Source organism: Eleutherodactylus coqui, chromosome 5, assembly GCF_035609145.1.
Source record: "Eleutherodactylus coqui strain aEleCoq1 chromosome 5, aEleCoq1.hap1, whole genome shotgun sequence".
Classification (NCBI taxonomy): domain Eukaryota; kingdom Metazoa; phylum Chordata; class Amphibia; order Anura; family Eleutherodactylidae; genus Eleutherodactylus; species Eleutherodactylus coqui.
The window spans coordinates 68,904,201-68,930,058 of NC_089841.1; the positions used below are offsets into that span (position 1 = coordinate 68,904,201).

General features: G+C 45.4%; 1 protein-coding gene across 1 annotated transcript in view; it reads right to left on the reverse strand.

Moving 5' to 3' along the window:
* Positions 1-421: 421 nt before the first annotated feature.
* LOC136627523 (von Willebrand factor A domain-containing protein 5A-like) overlaps positions 422-25,858 on the reverse strand; it is a 176,455-nt gene continuing 151,018 nt past the window's right edge. Inside the window, exons 21-25 of the mRNA XM_066602705.1 lie at positions 8,454-8,495; positions 7,851-7,871; positions 3,541-3,686; positions 2,686-2,812; positions 422-1,297 (exon numbers count right to left, since the gene is read on the reverse strand). Of these exons, the coding sequence (XP_066458802.1) occupies positions 1,218-1,297; positions 2,686-2,812; positions 3,541-3,686; positions 7,851-7,871; positions 8,454-8,495 (416 nt within the window). The 3' untranslated portion in view covers positions 422-1,217. The remainder of the gene's footprint in view (positions 1,298-2,685; positions 2,813-3,540; positions 3,687-7,850; positions 7,872-8,453; positions 8,496-25,858) is intronic.

The window sequence follows — 25,858 nt, forward strand, 5'->3', positions numbered from 1 at the left end:
AAGTGTATAAATGATTTGACCATTTTATTTTTTAATTTCTACATGCTCTGACTACAATCTCACATCTTTCTAAACAGGGACTCCTATACAAAGTGAATCCATGATCAGTTATCCAGCCTTCACATTCGCTTTTAAACCTTTTTTCCCTCAACATCAAGACAGACAGTTTTGGGCATACCCGCCTTTTCCCTTTACCAGAGTTATTACTCGTGACCATGCAGTCATTTCTCTGTCCCCAGGACAGTTCTTCGATTGCCCATCCCAGATGGGCAATACAGTCTTTCCCAAAACGACACTAATCTAACTGAGACTTTGCAGATAATTCCTTAGCCTCTAATTCTGGAAATTTTGGACCATTGTATATAAAACGTTAAGATTCTTTTGGTCTGGCTTGTGTGACAAACAAACACTACAAACACAGTCCGGACATTGTCTATTTATTCACACAAAGTACACTGAATATACTGATTGATAGTTTAGCAAGTGGAATAGAAACAGAGGATTGTACTTTTCTCAAGACAGCAGAAAAAAACATGTCTAAGAAACAAGGGTCATACTGCGGTTTTTAGTTTGTCTGGTGCCTACCGTCCAGAGATCTTGACAGTTCTTAGAACATTCCAGATGTTCTCCATCAAGAATGTTGGAATATTCATTCAATTTAGGTTATGCTAAAAGGGTATCATAGCCTTACCAATCAGGTATGCCTAATTGATTATGTGATGCATCGGATAAGAACACAGTAAGAAACACTCAAGTGATGCTTCTAAGCTCTTCGGAAGCATGTTTATTGTTGTACAGTTTATATAGAGGAATGCAAAGTAGAGATAACCATTATCCAGCTCAGCATTTTTTCCAGGATTTTGTTTCAAATCACAGTGAAGGTCTTTTATGACATTTCATATATTAGTTCATTCCACATTCCCCTTACAAGCAAGTTCTAGCCAACCTGTTCTGCTTTTGACCAGTCTTTTAAGTGAACTATATTGACCCTGAGGGATAATGTGCAAAAGTCAAGTGAATTTTGTTAATCCTAGGGGATAATATGCACAAACAGCTGCTAGGTTACGCTTACATATCCTATATGAAAAGTAATAAGGCACAGAGATCTTATTAGACCAAATTATTTCAGAACAAAGATGAGAAGCAGCGACATTCTGGAGGGGGGCAATATTCCAGGATTTAGGAGGAGAAGCCTCCTGCCATCTTTATTCTTCCTCTCACAGGCCAAACACTTTAGGATCCACAGATGATTTCAGCAGCTCATTCCCAGCTCTGACAAACTGATCCAGAGAGGAACCTGCAAAAATAGGAGACGTTCCCTGTGAGACACAAATAATATTAGATATCTCACAACTGACTGATCAAAGCAAGGACCTCAAGGGCCTTCACTACAAGAAGAACAGTGTATTATGGAGCCATATTTATCACATGTAAGGTAATCTAAGTTGAAATGTTGAAGTATGGATTAATATTTTGGTTTCCCTGGTCTTACATGGAGCAAATACAGCTTGGCAATATGAAATATCTCCCTTCTGCAAAATTGTGTCCAGAAAATACTCAAAGATTCACTCATCTGTAGTTCCTATACATCTAACATATAATATTAAGTAACTTTGCAAACAGTAATGTTGATAAATCTCTTCCCCCTTTGCATCTATGGAACAGTAGAGAAAAAACGATCCTGCCAATAACAAGGAAATTACCATCATATTTTCTACCGGATGCATAAACATGTGTTTGTGATCACATATGAAGGCGCATGACAACGTATCTCATGCATGCTGTCATGCACTGGCTTCCTGGTTCCCTTTTTTACTTTTAACTCCTGTCTCCTAACGGCATGCATAAAAACGCCGTACATATGCAATGTAATTGTGTATTACAGCGTTTTCGTACACACCATAAAGAACAATAGGGTTCTATTGTATATAATAGGCGGTAAAATAGAACATGCTGCATTCCTTTTTAAGCACATTTTATACGCAACGAATATACACAAATGTGTGAATGTACTTTCATTGACTCTATTAAATGCGTATTATGCGCATGTACATTTGGGCATCCAATATGCAATTAAATTACGCTCACGTGACCCAGGTCTTAGGAAGAGTAGAGGGGAATACTTACCTCATGTGATCTAAACTCTATGTGTTTATTCCCACAATCAGGTTTGCCTCTTTTTGCTACTGCATCACACGGTTGACTCAAGTTCAGTCTGTAATTTATTAGTATACCTACATGTGCTGCTGCTTAGCTCAATTCCTCCCATTCTGTTTTTTTTTTCATTCTTCTTGCCTAGGTGTAGTATTTCTCTTTGTTAAATACCATCCTGTTAGTTGTCACTTACTGTTCAAGCTTATCTAGATTTTTTTGAATCTTCTCTCTCTTCTCCAGTGTTAGCCATCCCTCCTAGCTTTATGCCGTCAGTCAGATTTGAACCTACGAGTAGGACCCTAGTGCTACAATACAAATGTGCTAACCACTGAGCCACTGTTATTATGATGGAGTGGGAGGAGTCTTATGGTTTGTAGACAGTTTAGTAAGCTTAAAATTAGTTGAACTGTACTGGAACTTCACCGATACACCTAAAACTAGTACAGAATATCTAAAACATTCTGTCATATGTTGACAAACGGACTGAATCAAACTTTTGAAAATTTTGCTCAACACTAATCAGGAACTTACCTGCTTTGGCCTTAAGCCAGGACATGGCCTTATACTCCAGTAATTCCCATTCCTCTTTCTGGTCTAGACAAGATGCGTGGAGCCAGATCAGCGCCAGGACTGTCGCCCACACTGATGATTCCATATTCTAATGAGGAAAGTATAAATAGGAATATATATTATTTCAGGTACATTGCAGGTCATTAGATTGGAGGACACAAGAAAAAACTATCTGTGATCCAAGGAAGGTACAGGAAATTATGAGAAACACATCTGAAGTTGAAATCTTATCGCTCAAGTAATGCTTACAACTTGCTGCAAGATTTTGAAGACAATAGGTCCCCTGTAATTATGGTGATAACAGATATAGAAAAGGGGGCTCACCTAGGTCCCTTTTACACAAGACAACCTGTCGGGTGATGATGCCCAACAGGTCGTCCCAGTGATGAGCATTCCTATGTATTTACACAGAAATGATCATTGCTATTGAATGAAGGCAGAGCCCGCCCGCCCCCATTCACAGTAAACAGGCAGTCGTTTATAAATGAACGACTGACTGCCTGTTTACATGTGCCAATCCATCATTCAGTTTTCTGCATACAGAAACTAAACAATGAATGAGGACTCTAAATGGTAATGGCTACAATTGAAATTATCTCCAATCACAGCTGTTCCACTGGACATTATCAGTCAGATGGCCAAGACTCTCAGTGTATGGAGCGGGATCAGCTCCCAGGCTCACTCCATATAAACCCTGTGCACATCCACCGTACATGGATGGTAGATGTTGCCAAGGGGCTAAAACGGAAAGTATAATTGAAGGTTGCAGAACGTATTAGACACTGATTAATTATTTCCATACAACATCAATCATACCTGATCTGGATTCTTGTTACTGATGTCCTGCTGAGATATACCCAGGATAGAGGAGAATTCAGGGTTGAGATTCCAGGAACCGTCAGCATTTTGAAGGGAAATTAATCTGACAAAAGTTGAGGTTTCCGCAACGGCAGCTGTATCTATACATTCACCACAAGTAAAACACAGGAGAATACAGTTAATAACATTAGACTTAAAGTAATAAGAATTATGTGGTGAAGATTTCTGAACTATCAATAACCTGCACTCACACTTTACATATAGAGGTAATCTACAGGTAACATTGTGTCCCTTTGTAAATACATTATATTACTTATCTGGTACTGAATCCGAGTTATAGCTTTTATTATACTCCAGAGCTGCAGTCACAATTCTGATTGCTATTGGAAACAGTCAGAAAGCATGTAAAGAGATCTCCCTCAGAGCTTAGCTACTACGATGTAGAGGGGAGTTAAATACACTATGTACAGCATATGAACTACAGGGTGGAGCAGAAGCAGTTATATCATTTTTAGCCAGCTTTTACATGGGCGACAAAATGTTTTCGTGCGGTGCAAAGCAAATTTTACAGTACAGATTTTACTGTTTGTCCCTAAAGTAAGCCCTATCTGCCTTTAATCCGTTCCCTCTCCATGACGTACCGCTACGTCATGGAGCGGCGGAGTATGTATGAAGAGAGGTTGCGTGGCAACCTCTCTTCATACAGTGCGGACGTCAGCTGCAATAGCCACGATCGGCCGTTCGCGGCTATTAGCCATTTAAATGCCGCTGTTGGGTCCCGCATGCCCCCCCCCACCCCGTGGTGAGATCAGGGGAGCTGTGCAGGTGTCATGGCAGCCGGGGGCCTAATGAAAGGCCCCAGGGCTGCCTTACCAGACTGCATATCAAGCCATCCCCGTAGGGGGGCTTGATAGACTGCCTGTTAAATTGCAGTATGACGTAATGCTATAGCATTACGTCATACTGCAGGAGCAATCAAAGCATCGCATGTTAAAGTCCCCCAGAGGGACTTCAAAGTAAAGTAAAAAAAAAAATCAATAAAGTTTTTTTAATTGTTAAAAAAAAAAAAAAAAAAAAAAAGTTATAAACGTTTAAATCACCCCCCTTTTGCCATATCTATTATTTAAAAAATCTAAATAATAAAATAAAAATATGTATTTGGTATCGCCGCATCCATAAAAGTCCAATCTATCAAAGTAGCACATTATTTTTCCTGCACGGTGAAAGTCGTCCGAAAAAAAAAAGGTAAAGTACGCCAGAAATGCACTTTTTTACTTACCCTGTCTCCCAGAAAAAGCACAATAAAAGCGATCAAAAAGTCGTATGTACTCCAAATTGATGTTATCGGAAACTAGAGGAACTCCCGCAAAAAATGAGCCCTTGCTCAACTACGTCGACGGAAAAATAAAAAGGTTATTGCGCGCACAAAATGACCGCAGAAAATAATTGAAAAAAATTAAATGTCTTTGAAAAAAAAAGAGTAGTATAGTAAGAAAAAACCTATACAAGTTTGGTATCGTAGCAATTGTACGGACCCATAGAATAAAGTTATGTTGCTTTTGTTGCCGTTTGTGCGCCGTAGAAACAAGGCACACTAAAAGATGGCAAAATGTCGTTTTTTTTTTTATTTTACTCCACTTAGAATTTTTAAAAAGTTTTTCAGTACATTATATGGTACTTTAAATAGCACCATTGAAAAATACAACTCGTCGCTCAAAAAACAAGCCTTCATACAGCGACGTTGATGGTAAATAAAGGAGTTACGAATTTTTTGAAGGGGGGGAGGAAAAAACGAAAATGGAAAAAGAAAAAGGGGCCGCGTCATTAAGGGGTTAAAAACCCCCCCAAAATACTATATCATCAATTAGGCGCTGTCCACTCCAGCGCACTTCCCCTCTGCAGCTCCAGCACTTGCTTGTAGCTTTCAGTCAGCGCTTCCTGGTCAGAGATTGAAAAACTCTGCTTCCAGGAAGCACTAGCTTTGATTGGTTCATCAGGCGCTGCAGTGATTGGTTCTCGAGTGCCGCGGCTCAGCCAATCACAGTTATTGACTGAGCAGACATTGCCTGTTACGTGATACATTGTGTTTTTTAAAATTGCAGCCAGGGCTTATGATCGAGGTAGGGCTTATATATCAAGACCACCTGTAAATCACAGCAAAAGAGCGCTACAAGGTCACGCGACTTTGTAGCAACACATAATTGTGATATCGCCGTCAGAAAACGCAGCGATATCGCACAGAACACGGATGCACCATCACTGCGATTTTCTCTTGGCTATATTGCTGGCGCCTGTGTGAGAGAGGCCTTAATGTAATGCAAGTACAAAACCAGTCAGTAACCTAAATTGTAAAGAATGCAAATTAAAATGAAACATTCAGAAAGGACATCCAATGTCTATTTTTGACATAATGATCAACCATCGCAGCCTTAAAGGGGCTTTGTCATTAGAAAAAAATCAATACTTACCTATTCCTTCCCCGTCAGTCTTCTAACTGCATCTTCTCCTCACCGATATTCTCCTGGCTCCTCCAATTTCTCGGGTAACATTACCACAAGCCAGGCGGCTCCTCTTGTTCCTGTTTTGGAACGTCCATTCTCGTCAGTCTCCTTACGGCGCGTCACTGTATGCTATGTCACTATTGACGTAGCGTTTACTACCTAGCAGGGAATGCCGAGCAATTGCTGAAATTGTGCATGTGCGCTGTCTTGCCGCAAGTGTTCATATACTATTGCCACAAGACAACGCGCATGCGCACTCTCAGCAATAGCACGGCCTAGGAGTCGGCATTCCCTGGTAGGCAGTGAGCGCTACGTCACTAGTGACGTAACCTTCACTGACCTGCAGGAATCAGAATGACGAGAATGGACATAATGTCACAGGAAGAAGAGGATCCAGCCGTCTGGAGGTGACGTGATTCCGGGGGGACTGCAGAAGACAGGGAAAAAAAAATCGTCCGGGAGAAGATGCAGTAAGAAGACTGACTGGGTGAGGAATAGGTAAGTATTGATTTATTTTAGCTGACAGAACCCTTTCAAGATCGATGCAAGCTTGGAGACAATAAGTCACATGATAACATGCGTCCTACATATTTGAACTGGAATGTTATTGAATTCCTCAGTGAGAGCCAGCTTCAATTCATTGACTGTTGAAATGGGATGTGTGTAAACTTTATCCTTAACATTTCCCAATAGGAAAAAGTCAGGTGGTGTAAGATCTGTGGAGCGAGCTGGACAGTCCACTGGCCCACATATGCCTATCCAACATTCTGGAAACATCTCATCTAACCAGTCAGGAACACAGAGTGAATAATAAGCGGGGGCCCCATCCCGCGGCCACCACATGCTGTTGAAAATATCCCAGTCCTGGCTGATAGGATAAACAGTGTGGTGAAGCAGATCCAAGTAACTATTTCTTGTCACAGATCCCTCAACAAAAAAGAAGAAGAATGGGCCCATCAATCCCGGATGCAAAATTCCTGCCCAGACCACCACACCAGGATAATTGTCATTTCAGGGTTTTCTGATCACCAATAAAGACAGTTGTGTCTGGTACCGCCTTCGAACACATGGAACTTGGCCACATCAGTCCACAGCACTCGTCGTTGTAATTACATAAAGCGTACACGCTTCCAATTTCAACAGTCAATGAATTGAAGCTGGTTCTCAATAACATCCCAGTTCAAATGTGTAGGGATACATGTGTTCATATGACTTATCTCCAAGGTTGCACCGATCTTGAGGGTGCGATGGTTGATCATTATGTCAAAAACAAACATTAGATGTACTTTCTGAATTTTAAATTATAATTTCCATGTGTTGCAATTTAGGTAATTGAACTAGTTTTGTAATAAAAATGATATAACTACTTCTGCACTATCCTCTATTGTGCACTAGTGGGGGCCTTATCATAACTATAGTTCAGTATTAAAATAAAAAAGACATATCTCTAGGCGATATTAAATAGGATTTGTTACTTTCACCATTCAGTCTGGCTCAACACCATTTGCTATATTTAAAAGTTTACTCTGCTAGTTTGACTTTTTTTCGAGTAGTCTTTGCTCTTGGCACAGTGCCAAGGTCTAGAAGTGACCTCTCAGAAGTGCACAAAACTCTGTAGAGCTGCCAACATCTGCAGAGTTGTATATAGGGGACTCCTGAACCACAGGTATAATATAGTAATAATTGTATAATAGGATTGCATTGTCGTACAAATGGATTGTGTGACCGATCATAATTGTATAATTGTGCAATAATAATAATTGGAATGAAGGAAAACCCAATGAGGATAAATGGAATCATACCTACCTACAGGTAAGCAATCCAGAGCTGTGAAAAGAAAAGCAGATTGCAATGTTTGAGAACTGCATTTCACATTAAAGTGGTTATCTCATAAGGACAACCGCTATCTACCTGTCACCCTAAATATATAGAATTCATAGAGGGGGTACCCCACTTGGGACCCTCTAGTGAGCCGGGCATGCTTTTGATGGATGTCCATTTATCTGAATGGTCACTATGCAGTATTTTTTCCTGCAACAGGACAAAAAATTGGTTTGGACTATTATTGAGTAGTAGGGTAGTTATGGAATAATGAATATTCATATACAGCTGTTACAGGTAAGCTTTATAGAATATTAGTAATGTTTCAGTCCTGAGAAACCCCTTTAAGCTGTGTCATACAGTATTTTATAATATTTTCACATGGGGCACGCAGAATAGTATATTGTTGGATGGGAAACTAAAGTTTTCCCCAAAATACACAGCAAAACAACTGCAAAAATAACACCTAAAACCAGCCTAAACTCCCCAGTGCGAGCCAAAACGGCACCCATCTATATACTAGCACACTTTTCTTCAACAGTTTATGTGATGATAATAACATAGTTCAAATAAACAGAACTTACGCACCCAGAGAAGTATAATTCCTCATTGAACCGTCTGCGAAGCCTTCTGAAAAGTAAGAAGGAAAAAAAAGAAAAAATAGATCATGTGGTTTTTTTTTCTTCACATCGGTCCCTTCCAAATGTTCCACATAGATGTTATTATTTAGGAGATAGCATCTCTGAAATCCACATGTAATACCTATATGGGATGACTGACTAAAATGGCAAAAGAATCGGGGGCAGAGTAATCAGAAGCCTGCCAGTTAAGGGGGACGTGTAAAGGTCTGTGCAGCGGGCGCTGTGCAGATGAAGTGTTGATGTGACACACAGTGAGCAAATTGAAGGAGGGCGCTCCTTTGTGTTGCTGAAAGAGAGAGTGAGGTCCAGAAGAGATCAAAGAAGAAGAGGGCAGCTTCGTGACTGAGAGTTAGGCCCCCTGTCCACGGCCGTTGTGAAATATCGCTAGCGATATTCTGCTGCGGGCGATGAGGGGGGAGAGCTGTCAGTTCTCTGCAGTGAGCCTATCTGACAGATAGACTCACAGCGGAGAATTGCGGCAAATCGCGGCATGCTGCGATTTGAATCCTGTGAGTGGAGAATCGCTATGATTTTCTGTTCATGGACAGAGGGCTGCGCTTTCCATAGCAAAGCTATTATGTCTAACGGATTATAGCCGTTAGTAATACAATGTAAGAATGCCCATGGACAGGCAGCCTAAAAGGGCCGAATACAGAACAGAGACAAGAAAAGAGCTCTTGTGAACAGAGACAAGTTGAGACAGAAGAAACATTTAGTGGCCAGCATGTATACATGAAGACGAAGATCCATGCAGGATCTGCCTGTAGAAAGCTACAGAAAGTGGGAGATGATCACGAAAGAGAACCAGCTAACCGGAATCCAGAGACCAAGATCGTTTAAGTGCTGGTGTAGTGGCCTGAAGTCTATGTATCTAGCCCCTCCATAACTGTCTTGTATTTGTCTCACATGTCATGTTTTCACTGTGGATGCACTGCGCAGATTGTCCTGTCACTAGTTATGTGTATTGCACAGCTGCAGTGAGCAAGAGATTACTGTTTACGAATATCTGGAAATGTAACAATTTTGTCTTGTCACATGACGTTGGGTGATATATGTGCTTACAAGGTGTGCAAGAGAGAGTTCTTCAGGTTCTTCTTCTGAGTGCTTCTTGGGTTCTTGTTGTGAGAGGGAGTGCCAGCCACCTGTAGGTACCTTCAACCTACATGTGGTGAAGAATAGAAGAGAGCTATCGACTTTTTTCCCCAAGACCTCATCTCCCTAAGGCATAAATAAGTGAAGTCTGCCATGCAGTGTCTAGAAGAAAGGTATGAGTGTTCAGTGGAGTATCTCTTTTTCCTCCTCTGGAGTGTTCTGCTGTCCAGGAGCGGTGCTGTACAGATAACTTGGACTGTGGGCCTGATATTATCCTGTGTTCTCCTCCCTGGCCTCAACTGTTTCCTGCACTGGCGTGTACTTTCCAACAGGTGAATTTACAGGCAGCTTGTTGGTAAAGCTTCAAGTAAAGTTCCGGTTGCTGCCCATTCCCAGCAACTGTGTGTTCTAAGATTTACCCGTGTGTGTGTCTGACATCACCTGTGACAACCCCGTATAGAGATAAATCTCACCACCAGTGTTGGCCTGAAGGGGGCTGTTAGGGCCTTGGCAAAGGGTCACACGGGCCCCTCAAGGGAGGAGTTGGTAGAGCCACCGTGACATCCCTAAATACTACTCCTGCCATCTCCTTAGTGTTGTGCCCTGCGTCTCGGTCGCTACACTGGGAGGCCCTCTCGAGGACCTGGTTGCTGCCATAGAGAGACAAGTTGCTGTGATGTGGAAGTGAAACCAAAATGAGACACAGAGCAAATAAGAGAGTGATAAGTGCTCCTATGTGCAAAACCGAAAGCAGAAGAAGCAAGTCAGAGTCCATGTGTGTAAGCGGAGGACAGCTAATAGGGAGAGACAGTCAGGATATGTGTGTAGGCAAAGGAGAGCTAATGGAGAGAGACAGTCAGGATTTGTGTGTGTAAGTGGAGGAGGGCTAATGGGAAGAGCCAGTCAGGATATGTGTGTAGGCAGAGGAGGGCTAATAGGAAGAGCCAGTAAGGATCTGTGTGTAGGCAGAGGAGGGCCAATGGGAAGAGTCAGTCAGGATCTGTGTGTTGGCAGCGGAGGGCTAATGGGAAGAGCCAGTGAGGATCTGTGTGTAGGCAGAGGAGGGCTAATGGGAAGAGCTAGTCAGGATCTGTGTGTAGGCAGAGGAGGGCTAATGGGAAGAGCCAGTCAGGATCTGTGTGTAGGCAGAGGAGGGCTAATGCGAAGAGCCAGTCAGGATCTGTGTGTAGGCAGAGGAGGGCCAATGGGAAGAGCCAGTCAGGATCTGTGTGTAGGCAGAGGAGGGCCAATGGGAAGAGCCAGTCAGGATCTGTGTGTAGGCAGAGGAGGGCTAATGGGAAGAGCCAGTCAGGACCAGTGTGTAGGCAGAAGAGAGCTAATGGAGAGAGACAGTAAGGATCTGTGTGTGTAAGTGGAAGAGGGCTAATAGGAAGAGCCAGTCAGGATCTGTGCTTGTAAGAAGAGGAGAGCTAATGGGTTGATCCAGCCAGGATCTGTGTGTGTGTATAAGCAGAGGACAGCTAATGGGGGGATCCATTCAGGATCTGTGTGTGTAAGCGGGGAGAGATGACAGGTGCTGAAAGAGAACCAGCTGAGGAGAAATTCAGCTGAATCAAACCAGAGAGAGTGGGCCATCTGATAAAAGGGAAGACTGATCCTGAACTGAGTAAATCTTGAGCAGAGAGTAGGGCAGAAGAGCTGAGGGAGCTTTGGTCAATGACCTCCTGTCCTTGAGAGAACGGGGACCAATAAATGTTGGCGTCTGACTCCACAGCTTTGCCAATCTCTGTGTGAAGAAAAAGACTGAGTTGATCCCAGATGGGTGGTAAGGCCATTTCAGTTAAAAACTGCGGTATCCAGTTCAAGCGTCATTTCTGGGGTTGATGAGTGGTGAAAGGTGTGTCCTTTTGGGCAAAAAAGGAGTGTAGACAGGACTGTTCTGAAGTGAATGCTGGGCCCCCGTGTTTTATAATATTTAATGTTTCGGACTTTATTCACAAATGTTATGCAATGTTTAAGTAGTGAGCCTTACTATGGAGCAAACTGCACAAACAGTGGGCCTCATTTATCAAAACTGTCTAACATAAAAACTGTCTTTATTGCCTATAGCAACCAATCACAGCGCAGCTTTCTTTTTATAAATTGCTCTGCAATAATTACATCTGTACTGGGATCGGTTACTATGGCCAACAACAACAGTTTTTCTCTTTTTTTTTTGACAAATCAGGCCCACAGGGTATTTAGTAAAAGTTTGATATTTGCACAACTGTCTTCCTCATTGAACTGAATGGTGCCACTACCATGCACGCACAAACAGTGGCTGATATATTAATGAAATAGAAGGAAGGGATCCTGCATTGCAAAATAGGGAGGATATGGGTCACCTGTCTTCAGGATCGGTGGGGGTCTCAGATGTTGGACCTCGACTGATCTACCAGTTTTCACGCATCCAGTAAATGGGTGAAAACTTGTACTTTCCTCCACTAACCGTAACACCCCTTTAAGTGAATGGCAGCATCTGAGTTCTAGTGCCCGACACAATACACAGATGTAAATTACTGAAGGGCTCAGCCCAATTGACTAGAATAGTGCCCTATTGTAGTGCTCTACACCAGTGGTCCCCAACCTTTTTGGCACCAGGAACCGGCTTCAAGCAAGACCTTTTTTACCAGGCTCGGCAGGGTTGGGAGGGACATGGGTGGGGCTTTGGTTATATGGGGCGGGGTTATGAGGGGGGTTGGAGTTTAGTGCATACTTATTTAATAGGGCAGCATATAATTTATCTCCCCCGCCCCCCAGCACACACATAGGGCAGCATTTCATTTATCTCCCCCCCCCAGCACACACATAGGGCAGCATATAATTTATCTCCCCCTCCAGCACACAAATAGGGCAGCATATAATTTATCTCACCCCCCCAGCACACACATAGGGCAGCATATAATTCATCTCTCCCCCCAGTAATAGACAGGCTCCCCCAGTAATAAGCACCCCCCCAGTAATAACCAGCCCCCCCCCAGTAATTAGCAGCCCCCCCAGTAACAGGCAGCCCCCACCCCTCAGTAATAGGCAGCCCCCCAGTAATAAGCAGCCCCCCCCCAGTAGTAAGCAGCCCCCTCAGTAATAGGCAGCCCCCCCCAGTAGTAAGCAGCCCCCCCAAGAAATAAATAGCCCCCGCTAGTAATAAGCACCCCCCCCAACCCATATACTTACCTCCTCCCTGCTGTCAGCGTTGCTCTCTCTCTGCTTGCCCTGACGTCAGTGTGTAGCCCAGAACGCTTCCTCCCCGAGTCCTCTCTTGCGGAACTAATGAAAAGGGGACTCAGGGAGGAGGATCCTGGCTGCACACTGACGTCAGTGTGTGCCGGGGTCAGCGCGATCACCAGCGGGGAGCTGCGGCGCCCCCGCTGGTGATCGCTTCAGTGGTGAGCGGCGTCGGCACACCGCGGGCCACATAACACGAGGCAGCGGGCCGGATTCGGCCCGCGGGCGTTGTGTTGAGAAGAAAAGTTCCTGGCAGTGCCGCGGACCGGCGCTAAACACCTAACAGCCCGGCCCCGGTGGTTGGGGACCCCTGATTTTGAATGTCCTGGCAGTACACATAGGGCAGTATAATATATCCCCCCGCCTGGCAGCACACACATAGGGCAGCATATAATTTATCTCCCCCCCAGCACACACATAGGGCAGCATATAACTTATCTCCCCCCCCAGCACACACATAGGGCAGCATATAATTTATCTCAGCCCCCCCAGCACACACATAGGGCAGCATATAATTTATCTCAGCCCCCCCAGCACACACATAGGGCAGCATATAATTTATCTCCCCCCCCCAAGCACACACATAGGGCAGCATATAATTCATCTCCCCCCCAGCACACACATAGGGCAGCATATAATTCATCTCCCCCCCAGTAATAGACAGCCCCCCCAGTAATACGCACCCCCCACTAATAACCAGCCCCCCAGTAATTAGCAGCCCCTCCCCCTGTAATTAGTAGCCCCCACCCCCAGTAATAAGCAGGCCCCTCACCAGTAATAAGCAGGCCCCGCCACCAGTAATAGGCAGCCCCCCCCCCCAGTAATAAGCAGCCCCCTCCAGTAATAAGCAGCCCCCCAGCAGTAAGCAGCACCTCCCCAGTAATAAGCAGCCCCCCACCCCAGTAATAAGCAGCCTCCCCAGTAACAGGCAGCCCCCACCCCTCAGTAATAGGCAGTCCCCACCAGTAGTAAGCAGCCCCCCCAGAAATAAACAGCCCCCCCTAGTAAAAAGCACCCCCCCAACCCATATACTTACCTCCTTCCTGCTGTCAGCGTTGCTCTCTCTCTGCTTGCCCTGATGTCAGTGTGTAGCCCGACACGCTTTCTCCCCGAGTCATCTCCTGCGGAACTAATGAAAAAGGGACTCGGGGAGGAGGATCCTGGCTGCACACTGACGTCAGTGTGCGCCGGGTTCAGCGCGATTACCAGTGCGGAGCTGCGGCGCCCCCCAGTAGTAAGTAGCCCCCTCAGTAATAGGCAGTCCCCCCCAGTAGTAAGCAGCCCCCCCCAGAAATAAATAGCCCCCGCTAGTAATAAGCACCCCCCCAACCTATATACCGGGATCAGCGCGATAACCAGCGCGAAGCTGCGGCGCCCCCACTGGTAATCGCTTCAGTGGTGAGCGGTGTCGCCTTGTGTTGAGAAGAAAAGTTCCCGGCGGCACCGCGGACTGGTGCTGAACACCTAACGGCCCGTCCCTGGTCCGCGGACTGGTGGTTTGGGACCCCTGCTCTACACAACAGCTGGTCATAAGTGGCACTGTGCAGGGAAAATATCAATGAGAATGCAGCTCTGCTGTTCAGGATATTGGTAGAGTGTCTTACTAATATGAAGTGTTATAAGTTACTGCAAAAAAGAAAATGTCCTCTGAAGGGAATCTGTCTTCAGAAAATGAAATCTTATTTGCGTCAGGTTTTCATTATAAATTAATTTGTTAATACAGTCATGTTTTTATAGATTTATCTACATAAAGAAATCTTGCACTACTGCAGTTATCACACTGGCCACTAAAGCAATTTCCTATTGTCTGTAGTTCACTTCTCAGCTTTTCTGTATGAACTGTGAAATTTCTTTCTTAGTAAAGAGCGCTGAGCTAATGACAGCTCAATTGTACTGATGGAAGAGTAGAGAAGGCAGGATAGTAACAATATTACCCCCAGATAAGGCTCTGCAGCTTCCCTGTCACTACTGAATATTTGGGGAGGATCTATGCTCCATCACTTCCTGTACACTCTAAGGACCCTTTAACTTCTCCGGATCAGCGATAAGCTGGATATTAGAAATTCAAACGATATGACTGTCCAGACATCGGGGGCCTTTTTACCCAGAACAATTAATCCATTTTATCGCTGGATTGTGGAAAAGTGAACAATAATCAGTCAGTGTAAACACTGTCAGTGACTTAACAATGAATGAAAATTCATTTGCCATTCAGTTTATGCAGGTATAAGAATCAAACACTGATTGGCTTGTGTAAACATTAGAGATGAGCGAGCATACTCGTCCGAGCTTGATGCTCGTTCGAGTATTAGGGTGTTCGAGATGCTCGTTACTCGAGACGAGCACCACGCGGAACTCGACTCAATTCCATTTACTTCCCTGAAATGTTAGCGCCATTTTCTGGACAATAGACATGCAGGGAAGGCATTACAACTTCCTCCTGTGATGTTCCAGCCCTATCCCACCGCCCTGCAGTGAGTGGCGCCGCCCGCTGCTCGCCTTAGACACACACTGGCAGAGATTAGGGACAGTGCTGCTGCTGATATAGGGAGAGTGTTAGCATCTGCAAGAACCACAACGGTCCTTCTTAGGGCCACAGCTCACCTAGTACACTACTGCTGTGGGTGCTGGGAGCAGTTTTGCACAATATATATATTTTTTTTATATCGAGTGTGCAGCCCCATTACAGCTATAGCGTTCTCAGGCTGCAGTCTGTACTACGTAGTATAGGGGCAGTATTGGTCAGGCAGGGACAGTGGGTAGTGTACAAGAGCCCCAACGGTGCTTCTTAGGGCCACATCTTACCGTGTGAATTTCAGTTGTTGCTGCTAGGAGCAGCTTTGCACCAAATTTTTTCATTCATCTTGGGCTCTGCAGGCTATTGCGCTCTCAGTCTGCAGCCAATTCTACAGAGTATAGGGGAAGTATTGGTGAGGCAGGTACAGTGATAGTGTGGAATCCTGTCTTGAAGAACCCCAAAAAAGCACCTGTTTAGGGCTGTGACGGTCTGCATTTAACTCCGTGGATGCTGGTAGTTGTAGTACCTCATTATTGCACAGCTAGGCGTGCTTGCAGTCTTCCGAATAATTTTTTTCCTGGCTGCAGTTTGCGCTGTCTCACTCCAACTGCAGGCCAATAAGAATTCCAAAATTTTTTACACCGCTGTGTGTTTGCTGTAAACTACACGCACGGTGACAGACCCCCATACAGGGAAACTCACATTGGCGCAATCTAGCCTGCATTGCATTGCACTAAAATTACCAAAAAATAAAAAAGGAAAATCCTTACTCTCTGCATTTCACTGCGTGGCTGGTGTGAGCTCAGGAGTATCAGTATTGCATATTGCACAGCTAGGCGTGCTTGCAGTCTTCTGAATAATTTTTTTCCTGGCTACAGTTTGCGTTACATAAGCGCTGTCTCACTCCAACTGCACGCCAATAAGAATTCAAACATTTTTTACACTGCTGTGTGTCTGCTCTATTCGTAATCCACCATGCTGAGGGGTAGGGGTAGGGCTAGAGGACATGGACGCGGGCGAGGACGCGGAGTTCCAAGTGAGGGTGTGGGTATAGGCCGAGTTCCTGGTCCAGGTGAATCACAGCCGGCTGCTGCGGGAGTAGGAGAGAGGAAAGTTTCTGGGGTCCCCAGCTTCATATCACAATTTTTGGGTCCACGTCGTAGACCTTTATTAAAAAACGAGCAGAGTGAGCCGGTCCTACGCTGTCCACTGCTGCAACTCTGAATCCTCTGGCTGCTGCTCCTCCTTCCTCCCAGCCTCCTCACTCCATGAAATGACACATTCTGGGGAGCAGGCAGACTCCCAGGCACTATTCTCGGGCCCCTGCCCAGATTGGGCAACAATGGTTCCTCTCCCACCGGAGGAGTTTGTCGTGACCGATGCCCAACCTTTGGAAAGTTCCCGGGGTCCAGGGGATGAGGCTGGGGACTTCCGGAACCTGTCTCAAGAGCTTTCAGTGGGTGAGAAGGACGATGACGATGAGACACAGTTGTCTATCAGTGAGGCAGTAGTAAGGGCAGTAATTCCGAGGGAGGAGCGCACAGAGGATTCGGAGGAAGAGCCGCTGGACGATGAGGTGACTGACCCCACCTAGTGTGATAAGCCAACTGAGGACAGGTCTTCAGAGGGAGAGGCAATTGTAGCTGCAGGACAGGTTGGAAGAGGCAGTGGCGTGGCCAGGGGTAGAGGCAGGGCCAGAGCGAATAATCCACCAACTGTTTCCCAAAGCACCCCCTCGTGCCAAGCCACCGTGCAGAGGCCAAGGTGCTCAAAAGGTGTGGGAGTTTTTCACTAAGACCGTGGATGACCGACGAACAGTGGTGTGCAACCTTTGTCGCGCCAAGATCAGCCGTGGAGCCACCACCACCAGTCTCACCACCACCAGCATGCGCAGGCATATGATGACCAAGCACCCCACAAGGTGGGACGAAGGCCGTTCACCACCTCCGGGTTGCGCCACTGCCTCTCCCCCTGGGCCCCTATCTGCCACTGAGATCCAACCCACCTCTCACGACACAGGCACGAGCTTCTCCTGGCCTGGACCCACACCCTCACCTCCGCTGTCCTCGGCCCCATCCAGCAATGTCTCTCAGCGCAGCATCCAGCTGTCGCTAAGAGTATCATTGGAGCGAAAGCGCAAATACGCCGCCCCGCACGCTCAAGCTTTAAATGTCCACAGAGCCAAATTGATCAGCCTGGAGATGCTCACCTACAGGCTTGTGGAAACTGAGGCTTTCCAAAACATGATGGCGGCGGCGGCTCCGCGCTACTCTGTCCCGAGTCGCCACTATTTTTCACGTTGTGCCGTCCCAGCCCTACACGACCATGTCTCACGCAACATTGTACGCGCCCTCACCAACGCGGTTACTGGCAAGGTCCACTTAACAACGGACACGTGGACAAGCACAGGCGGGCAGGGCCACTATATCTCCCTGATGGCACATTGGGTGAATTTAGTGGAGGCTGGGACCGAGTCAGAGCCTGGGACCGCTCACGTCCTACCCACCCCTAGAATTGCGGGCCCCAGATCGGTGGTGGTATCTGCGGCGGTGTATGCCACCTCCACTAAACCTTCCTCCTCCTCCGCAACCTCTGCCTCGCAATCCAGATGTGTCAGCAGCAGCACGTCGCCAGCAGTCGGTGTCGCGCGGCAGCACAGCGGTGGGCAAGCATCAGCAGGCCGTGCTGAAACTACTCAGCTTAGGAGAGAAGAGGCACATGGCCCACGAACTGTTGCATGGTCTGACAGAGTAGACCAACCGCTGGCTTTCGCCGCTGAGCCTCCAATCGGGCATGGTCATATGTGACAACGGCCGTAACCTGGTGGCGGTTCTGCAGCTCAGCAGCCTCACGCACGTGCCATGCCTGGCCCACGTCTTTAATTTGGTGGTTCAGCGGTTTCTGAAAGGCTACCCACACTTGTCAGACCTGCTCGGCAAGGTGCGTCAGGTCAGCGCACATTTCAGCAAGTTCAACACGGACGCTGCCACCCTACGCACCCTGCAACATCGGTTTAATCTGCCAGTGCACCGACTGCTTTGCGACGTGCCCACACGGTGGAACTCTACGCTTCACATGTCCCGGCTGTATGAGCAGCGTAGAGCTATAGTGGAATACCAGCTTCAACATGGGCAGCGTAGTGGGAGTCAGCCTCCTCAATTCTTTACCGAGGAGTGGGCCTGGATGGCAGATATCTGCCAGGTCCTTGGAAACTTTGAGGAGTCTACCCAGATGGTGAGCGGCGATGCTGCAATCATTAGCGTCACCATTCCCCTGCTATGCCTGTTGAGAAGTTTCCTGCAAAGCATAAAGGCTGACGCTTTGCAGTCGGAAACGGAGGCAGGGGAAGACAGTATGTCGCTGGATAGTCAGAGCACCCTCATGTCTATATCTCAGCGCGTTGAGGAGGAGGAGGGGGAGGAGCCTGAGGAGGGGGAAGAGACAGCTGGGCCCACTGCAGAGGGTACCCATGCTGCTTGCCTCTCATCCATTCAGCATGTATGGCCTGTGGAGGAGAAGGAGGATCATCCTCAAAGTGATCTTCCTAGTGAAGACAGCCATGTGTTGCGTACAGGTACCCTGGCACACATGGCTGACTTCATGCTAGGATGCCTTTCTCGTGACCCTCGCGTTAGACGCATTCTGGCCACTACGGATTACTGGGTGTACACACTGCTCGACCCACGGTATAAGGAGAACCTTTCCACTCTCATTCCCGAAGAGGAAAGGGGTTCGAGAGTGATGCAATACCACCGGCCCCTGGTGGACAAACTGATGGTAAACTTCCCATCCAACAGCGCTAGTGGCAGAAGGCGCAGTTCCGAGGGCCAAGGAGAAGGGGAGGCGCGGAGATCAGGCAGCATGTTCAGCGCAGGCAGGGGAACACTCTCCAAGGCCTTTGTCAGCTTTATGGCTCCCCAGCAAGACTGTCACCACTCCCCAGTCAAGGTTGAGTCGGAGGGAGCACTGTAAAAAGATGGTGAGGGAGTACGCAGACGATCGTACTACTGTCCTCCGTGACGCCTCTGCTCCGTACAACTACTGGGTGTCAAAGCTGGACACGTGTCACAAACTCGCGCTGTATGCCCTGGAGGTGCTGGCTTGCCCTGCGGCTAGTGTCTTGTCAGAGAGGGTGTTTAGTGCAGCTGGGGGAATCATCACGGATAAGCGTACCCGCCTGTCAACTGACAGTGCCGACAGGCTTACACTCATAAAGATGAACAAAGCCTGGATTTCCCCAGACTTCTCTTCTCCACCAGCGGTACCCAAAGATTTTTTTCGCTGCAACCGCGGATGCAAGCATTGTTCTCTATCACCTTAAAAAATGGGGACCTTTACCTTTGTCAATCTGTGTATGATATTCGTTCTCCTCCTCCTGCTCCTCCTCCTGAAACCTCACGTAATCACCCCAAACGGGGAATTTTTCTGTGGCCCAAAAGGCTCATATAACTTTTGTAAACAATAATTATACGTTTCAATTCTCATTAAAGCATTGAAACTTCCACCTGAACCAATTTTTATTTTAACTGGGCTGCCTCCAGGCCTAGTTACATATTAAGCCACAGTAAGCTAAGCGATTAATGGGTTTCACCTGCCCTCTGGGTTGGGCATGGGCAATTTTTCTGGGGTACATTTGTACTGTCGGTACACCAATTTTTTGGGCCCTCGCCTGCAATGTAATCCAAGTAATTTTTATGGGCTTCGCCTACACTCATGGTACACCAATGTGTCTGGGGTTGGCCTACACTTTTGTTACAGAAATGTAACTCTGTTCTGCCTACCTATACTTCTGCCACAGTAATGCTAGAGGGGTCTGACTATACTTCTGCAACAGAAATGTTACCTTGGTTTGTGTATATAGTTACTACTGTAATGTTACTAATACTGGGCTCTGCCCATACTGCTTCCACGGAAATGTTACTGGGGCCTGTCTATACTGCTACTACTGAAAAGTAACTAATACTGGGCTCTGCCCATACTGCTTCTACGGAAATGATACTGGAACCTGTCTATACTACTACTACTGAAATGTTACAAATACTGGGCTCTCCCTATACTGCTTCTACGTAAATGTTACGGGCCTGCCTATACTGCAAGTACTGAAATGTTACAAATACTGTCCTCTCCCTATCCTCCTGCAACGGAAATGTTAATCTGCTGCTTTGCCTATACTGCTTCTACGGAAATGTTACTGGGGCCTGTCTATACTGCTACTACTGAAATGTAACTAATACTGGGCTCTACCTATACTGCTTCTACGTAAATGTTACTGGGGTCTGTCTATACTGCTACTACTGAAATGTTACAAATACTGGGCTCTCCCTATACTGCTTCTACGGAAATGTTACTGGGGTCTGTCTGTACTGCTACTACTGAAATGTAAGTAAAACTGGGCTCTCCCTATACTGCTTCAACGTAAATGTTACTGGGGTCTGTCTATACTGCAAGTACTGAAATGTTACAAATACTGTGCTCTCCCAATACTGCTGCAACAGAAATGTTAATCTGCTGCTTTGCCCATACTGCTTCTACGGAAATGTTACTGGGGCCTGTCTGTACTGCCACTACTGAAATGTTACAAATACTGGGCTCTCCCTATACTGCTTCTACGTAAATGTTACAGGGGTCTGTCTATACTGTTGCTACTGAAATGTTACTGGGGTCTGTCCTACTGCTGCCAATGAAATGTTACTGGGGTCTGTCTGCACTGCTGGAACTGAAATGTTACTGGGGCCTGTCGCAACTGATACTACTGAAATGTTACTGGGGTATAAAGGTATCATCTCCATATTACTTTTTTGTTTTATACAAGAGTATTTAATATTACATGAAACTAAAATGAAATGCATGAAATATTCCCTTTATGGTACAGTATAACTGAACCTTCCAGCTTCTGCACCCCCCCCCCCCCCCCCCGAAAGAAAAGCAGGTGATAATGACAGGAACAAAAGATGAAATGTCCTGGATCCATAAATCATGTAGAGTGATCTTTGCCCACTTATGCCCATCGTATGCTCCCAGTGATGAATAAGCTGAGGATGCTCCTCACTGGCACTGCCACCAGTAGGAGCTTGGCGCTCTGCAGCAGGAATGAATTTTAATTTCTTACAGTATGAAAAGAGATGATAATGGAGAATGGACCTGTAGTCCTTCCTGTAATCACTTCTCTTTGAATCCAAAAAGAAAATCTGGCGATTCCTGATGTGATGGAGGTTCTTATCTTAGGCCCAGACAACAGTTGAGTGATGGACACATCCATAGGACTGCTCTGAGCTGCACATCATGATGCACCTATTTTCTCACTTGGTCCCTGACTGCACTACAACTTTAGTTACTCAACTCTGCTTAAGTTCAGAATTATACAATAATCACATCCATAGATATAAATTTATCCAGACAACGTTTCTGCAACAGGTAGATGTACAGATGTCATGACACAACTATGGTGGCACATACAACAGTGGGTGCACAATTACTGCACTTACAGATTGTATAGTAAGCAGAGATATAACTTTGTAACCCATCCCAAAAGCTTAAAGGGGTTTTCAGAGAGAACACTATTGATGACCTATCCTCGGGATAGGTCAACAATACTTGATCGGCTGGGATCCGTTGCTCAGGACCCTGACCGATCAGCTGACTGTGCGCCCGCTGACAACACCACAATTACATAGAAGTTGGAGTGGAAGCAGCGGAAGTCTCTGCTTTGACCCCTGTGTACTGGCCGACGCTTGTAACTGCCGACACGGCTCGCGTTGATTTAAATGAGAGTCGCACTTGCAATTACAAGCGCTGCACACTTCAGAGGTTGGAGCACAGATTAGCTGATTGGTCAAAACCCCGAGTGACGGACCCCAGCCAATCAACTATTAATGACCTATTCTGATGATAGATCATCAATAGTATTCTTCCTGGAAAACCTCTTTTAAATAAGCTATACTGCTCATCCAAGAGCCTTCTTTGCCCGGCTATACTACACCTGCTCATACCTATGTTAACTATGATATTGCAGGGTATTCATTTTATGCTCTGTGGGCATCCCAGAAGTCGGAGCTGTACCACCTCTCTATTAAAGCATATTTCACAGTATGCTGAATTGACACAGAAGAAGGAATTCAAGAGGATAACCTGAGCAGAATATATGGAACTATACTGTACCTCCAGTTGGCAAGAGTAGTATATTAAGAAAAAAACCTATACAAGTTTGGTATCGTAGTATTCGTACCGACCCATAGAATAAAGTTAGCATGTCGCTTTTGTTGCCGTTTGTGCGCCGTAGAAACAAGACGGACTAAAAGATGGCGAAATGTCGTTTTTTTTTTCATTTTACTCCACTTAGAATTTTTTTAAAGTTTTTCAATTCATTATATGGTACTTTAAATAGCACCATTGAAAAATACAACTCGTCCCGCCAAAAACAAGCCCTCATACAGCGACGCCGATGGATAAATAAAGGAGTTACAAATTTTTTGAAGGGGGGGAGGAAAAAACGAAAATGGAAAAAGAAAAAGGGGCCACGTCATTAAGGGGTTAAAAAAACCCCAAAATACTACATCACCTATCAGGCGCTGTCCACTCCAGCGCACTTCCCCTCTGCAGCTCCGGCACTTGCTTGTAGTTTTCAGTCAGCGCTTCCTGGTCAGAGATTCAAAAACTCTGCTTCCAGGAAGCACTAGCTTTGATTGGTTCAGCAAGCGCTGCAGTGATTGGTTCTCGAGTGCCGCGGCTCAGCCAATCACAGCCATTGACTGGGCAGACATTGCCTGTTACGTGATACATTGTGTTTTTTAAAATTGCAGACAGGGCTTATGATCGAGGCAGGGCTTATATATCAAGACCACCTGTAAATCACAGCAAAAGAGCGCTACAAGGTCACACGACTTTGTAGCAACACATAATTGTGATATCACTGTCAGAAAACGCAGCGATATTGCACAGAACACAGATGCACCATCACTGCGATTTTCTCTTGGCTATATTGCTGGCACCTGTGTGAGAGAGGCCTTAATGTAATGCAAGTACAAAACCAGTCAGTAACCTATATTGTAACAAATGCAAATTAAAATGAAACATTCAGAAAGGACATCCAATGTCTATTTTTGACATAATGATCAACCATCGCAGCCTTGAAGGGGCTTTGTCATTAGAAAAAAAACAATACTTACCTATTCCTTCCCTGTCAGTCTTCTTACTGCATCTTCTTCTCACTAATATTCTCCTGGCTCCTCCAATCTCTCGGGTAACATTACCACAAGCCAGACGGCTCCTCTTGTTCCTGTTTTGGAACGTCCATTCTCGTCAGTCTCCTTACGGTGCGTCACTGTGCGTTATGTCACTATTGACGTAGCGTTTACTACCTAGCAGGGAATGCCGGGCAATTGCTGAAATTGTGCATGTGCGCTGTCTTGCCGCAAGTGTTCATATACTATTGCCACAAGACAACGCGCATGCGCAGTCTCAGCAATAGCACGGCCTTGGAGTCGGCATTCCCTGGTAGGCAGTGAGCGCTACATCACTAGTGACGTAACCTTCACTGACCTGCAGGAATCAGAATGACGAGAATGGACATAATGTCACAGTAAGAAGAGGATCCAGCTGTCTGGAGGTGACGTGATTCCAGGGGGACTGCAGAAGACAGAAAAATCATCCGGGATGCAGTAAGAAGACTGACAGGGTGAGGAATAGGTAAGTATTTATTTATTTTAGCTGACAGAACCCTTTCAAGATCGATGCAAGCTTGGAGACGATAAGTCACATGATCACATGCGTCCTACATATTTGAACTGGAATGTTATTGAATTCCTCATTGATAGCAAGCTTCAATTCATTGACTGTTGAAATGGGATGTGTGTAAACTTTATTCTTAACATTTCCCAATAGGATAAAGTCAGGTGGTGTAAGATCTGTGGAGCGAGCTGGCCAGTCTACTGGCCCACATCTGCCTATCCAACATTCTGGAAACGTCTCATCTAACCAGTCACAAACACAGAGTGAATAATAAGCTGGGGCCCCATCCCGCGGCCACCAGATGTTGTTGAAAATATCCCAGTCCTGGGTGATCGGATAAACAGTGGTGAAGCAGATCCAAGTAACTATTTCCTGTCCCAGATCCCTCAAAAAAAAAAAAAAAAAGGAGAATGGGCCCATCAATCCCTGATGCAAAATTCCTGCCCAGAGCACCACACCAGGATAATTGTCATTTCAGGGTTTTCTGATCACCAATAAAGACAGTTGTGTCTGGTACCGCCTTCGGACACATGGAACTTGGCCACATCAGTCCACAGCACTCGTCGTTGTAATTACATAAAGCGTACACGCTTCCAATTTCAACAGTCAATGAATTGAAGCTGGCTCTCACTGAGGAATTCAATAACATTCCAGTTCAAATGTGTAGGGATGCATGTGTTCATGTGACTTATCTCCAAGGTTGCACCGATCTTGAGGGTGCGATGGTTGATCATTATGTCAAAAACAAACATCAGATGTACTTTCTGAATTTTAAATTATAATTTCCATGTGTTGCAATTTAGGTAATTGAACTAGTTTTGTAATAAAAATGATATAACTACTTCTGCACTATCCTCTATTGTGCACTAGTGGGGGCCTTATCATACCTATAGTTCAGCAATAAAATAAAAAAAGACATATCTCTAGGCGATATTAAATAGGATTTGTTATTTTCACCATTCAGTCTGGCTCAACACCATTTGCTATATTTAAAAGTTTACTCTGCTAGTTTGACTTTTTTTTTCGAGTAGTCTTTGCTCTTGGCACAGTGCCAAGTTCTAGATGTGACCTCTCAGAAGTGCACAAAAGTCTGTAGAGCTGCCAACATCTGCAGAGTTGTATATAGGGGACTCCTGAACCACTGGTATAATATAGTAATAATTGTATAATAGGATTGCATTGTCGTACAAATGGATTGTGTGACCGATCATAATTGTATAATTGTGCAATAATAATAATTGGAATGAAGGAAAACCCAATGAGAATAAATGGAATCAGGTGAGCAATCCATGGCTGTGAAAAGAAAGGAAGATTGCAATGTTTGAGAACTGCATTTCACATTAAAGTGGTTATCTCATAAGGACAACCGCTATCTACCTGTCACCTTAAATATATAGAATTCATAGAGGGGTACCCCACTTGGGACCCTCCAGTGAGCCAGGCATGCTTTTGATGGATGTCCATTTATCTGAATGGTCACTATGCAGTATTTTTTCCTGCAACAGGACAAAAAATTGATTTGGACTATTATTGAGTAGTAGTGTAGTTATGGAATAATGAATATTCATATACAGCTGTTACAGGTAAGCTTTATAGAATATTAGTAATGTTTCAGTCCTGAGAAACCCCTTTAAGCTGTGTCATACAGTATTTTATAATATTTTCACATGGGGCACACAGAATAGTATATTGTTGGATGGGAAGCTGAAGTTTTCCCCAAAATACACAGCAAAACAGCTGCAAAAATAACACCTAAACCCAGCCTAAACTCCCCAGTGCGAGCCAAAACG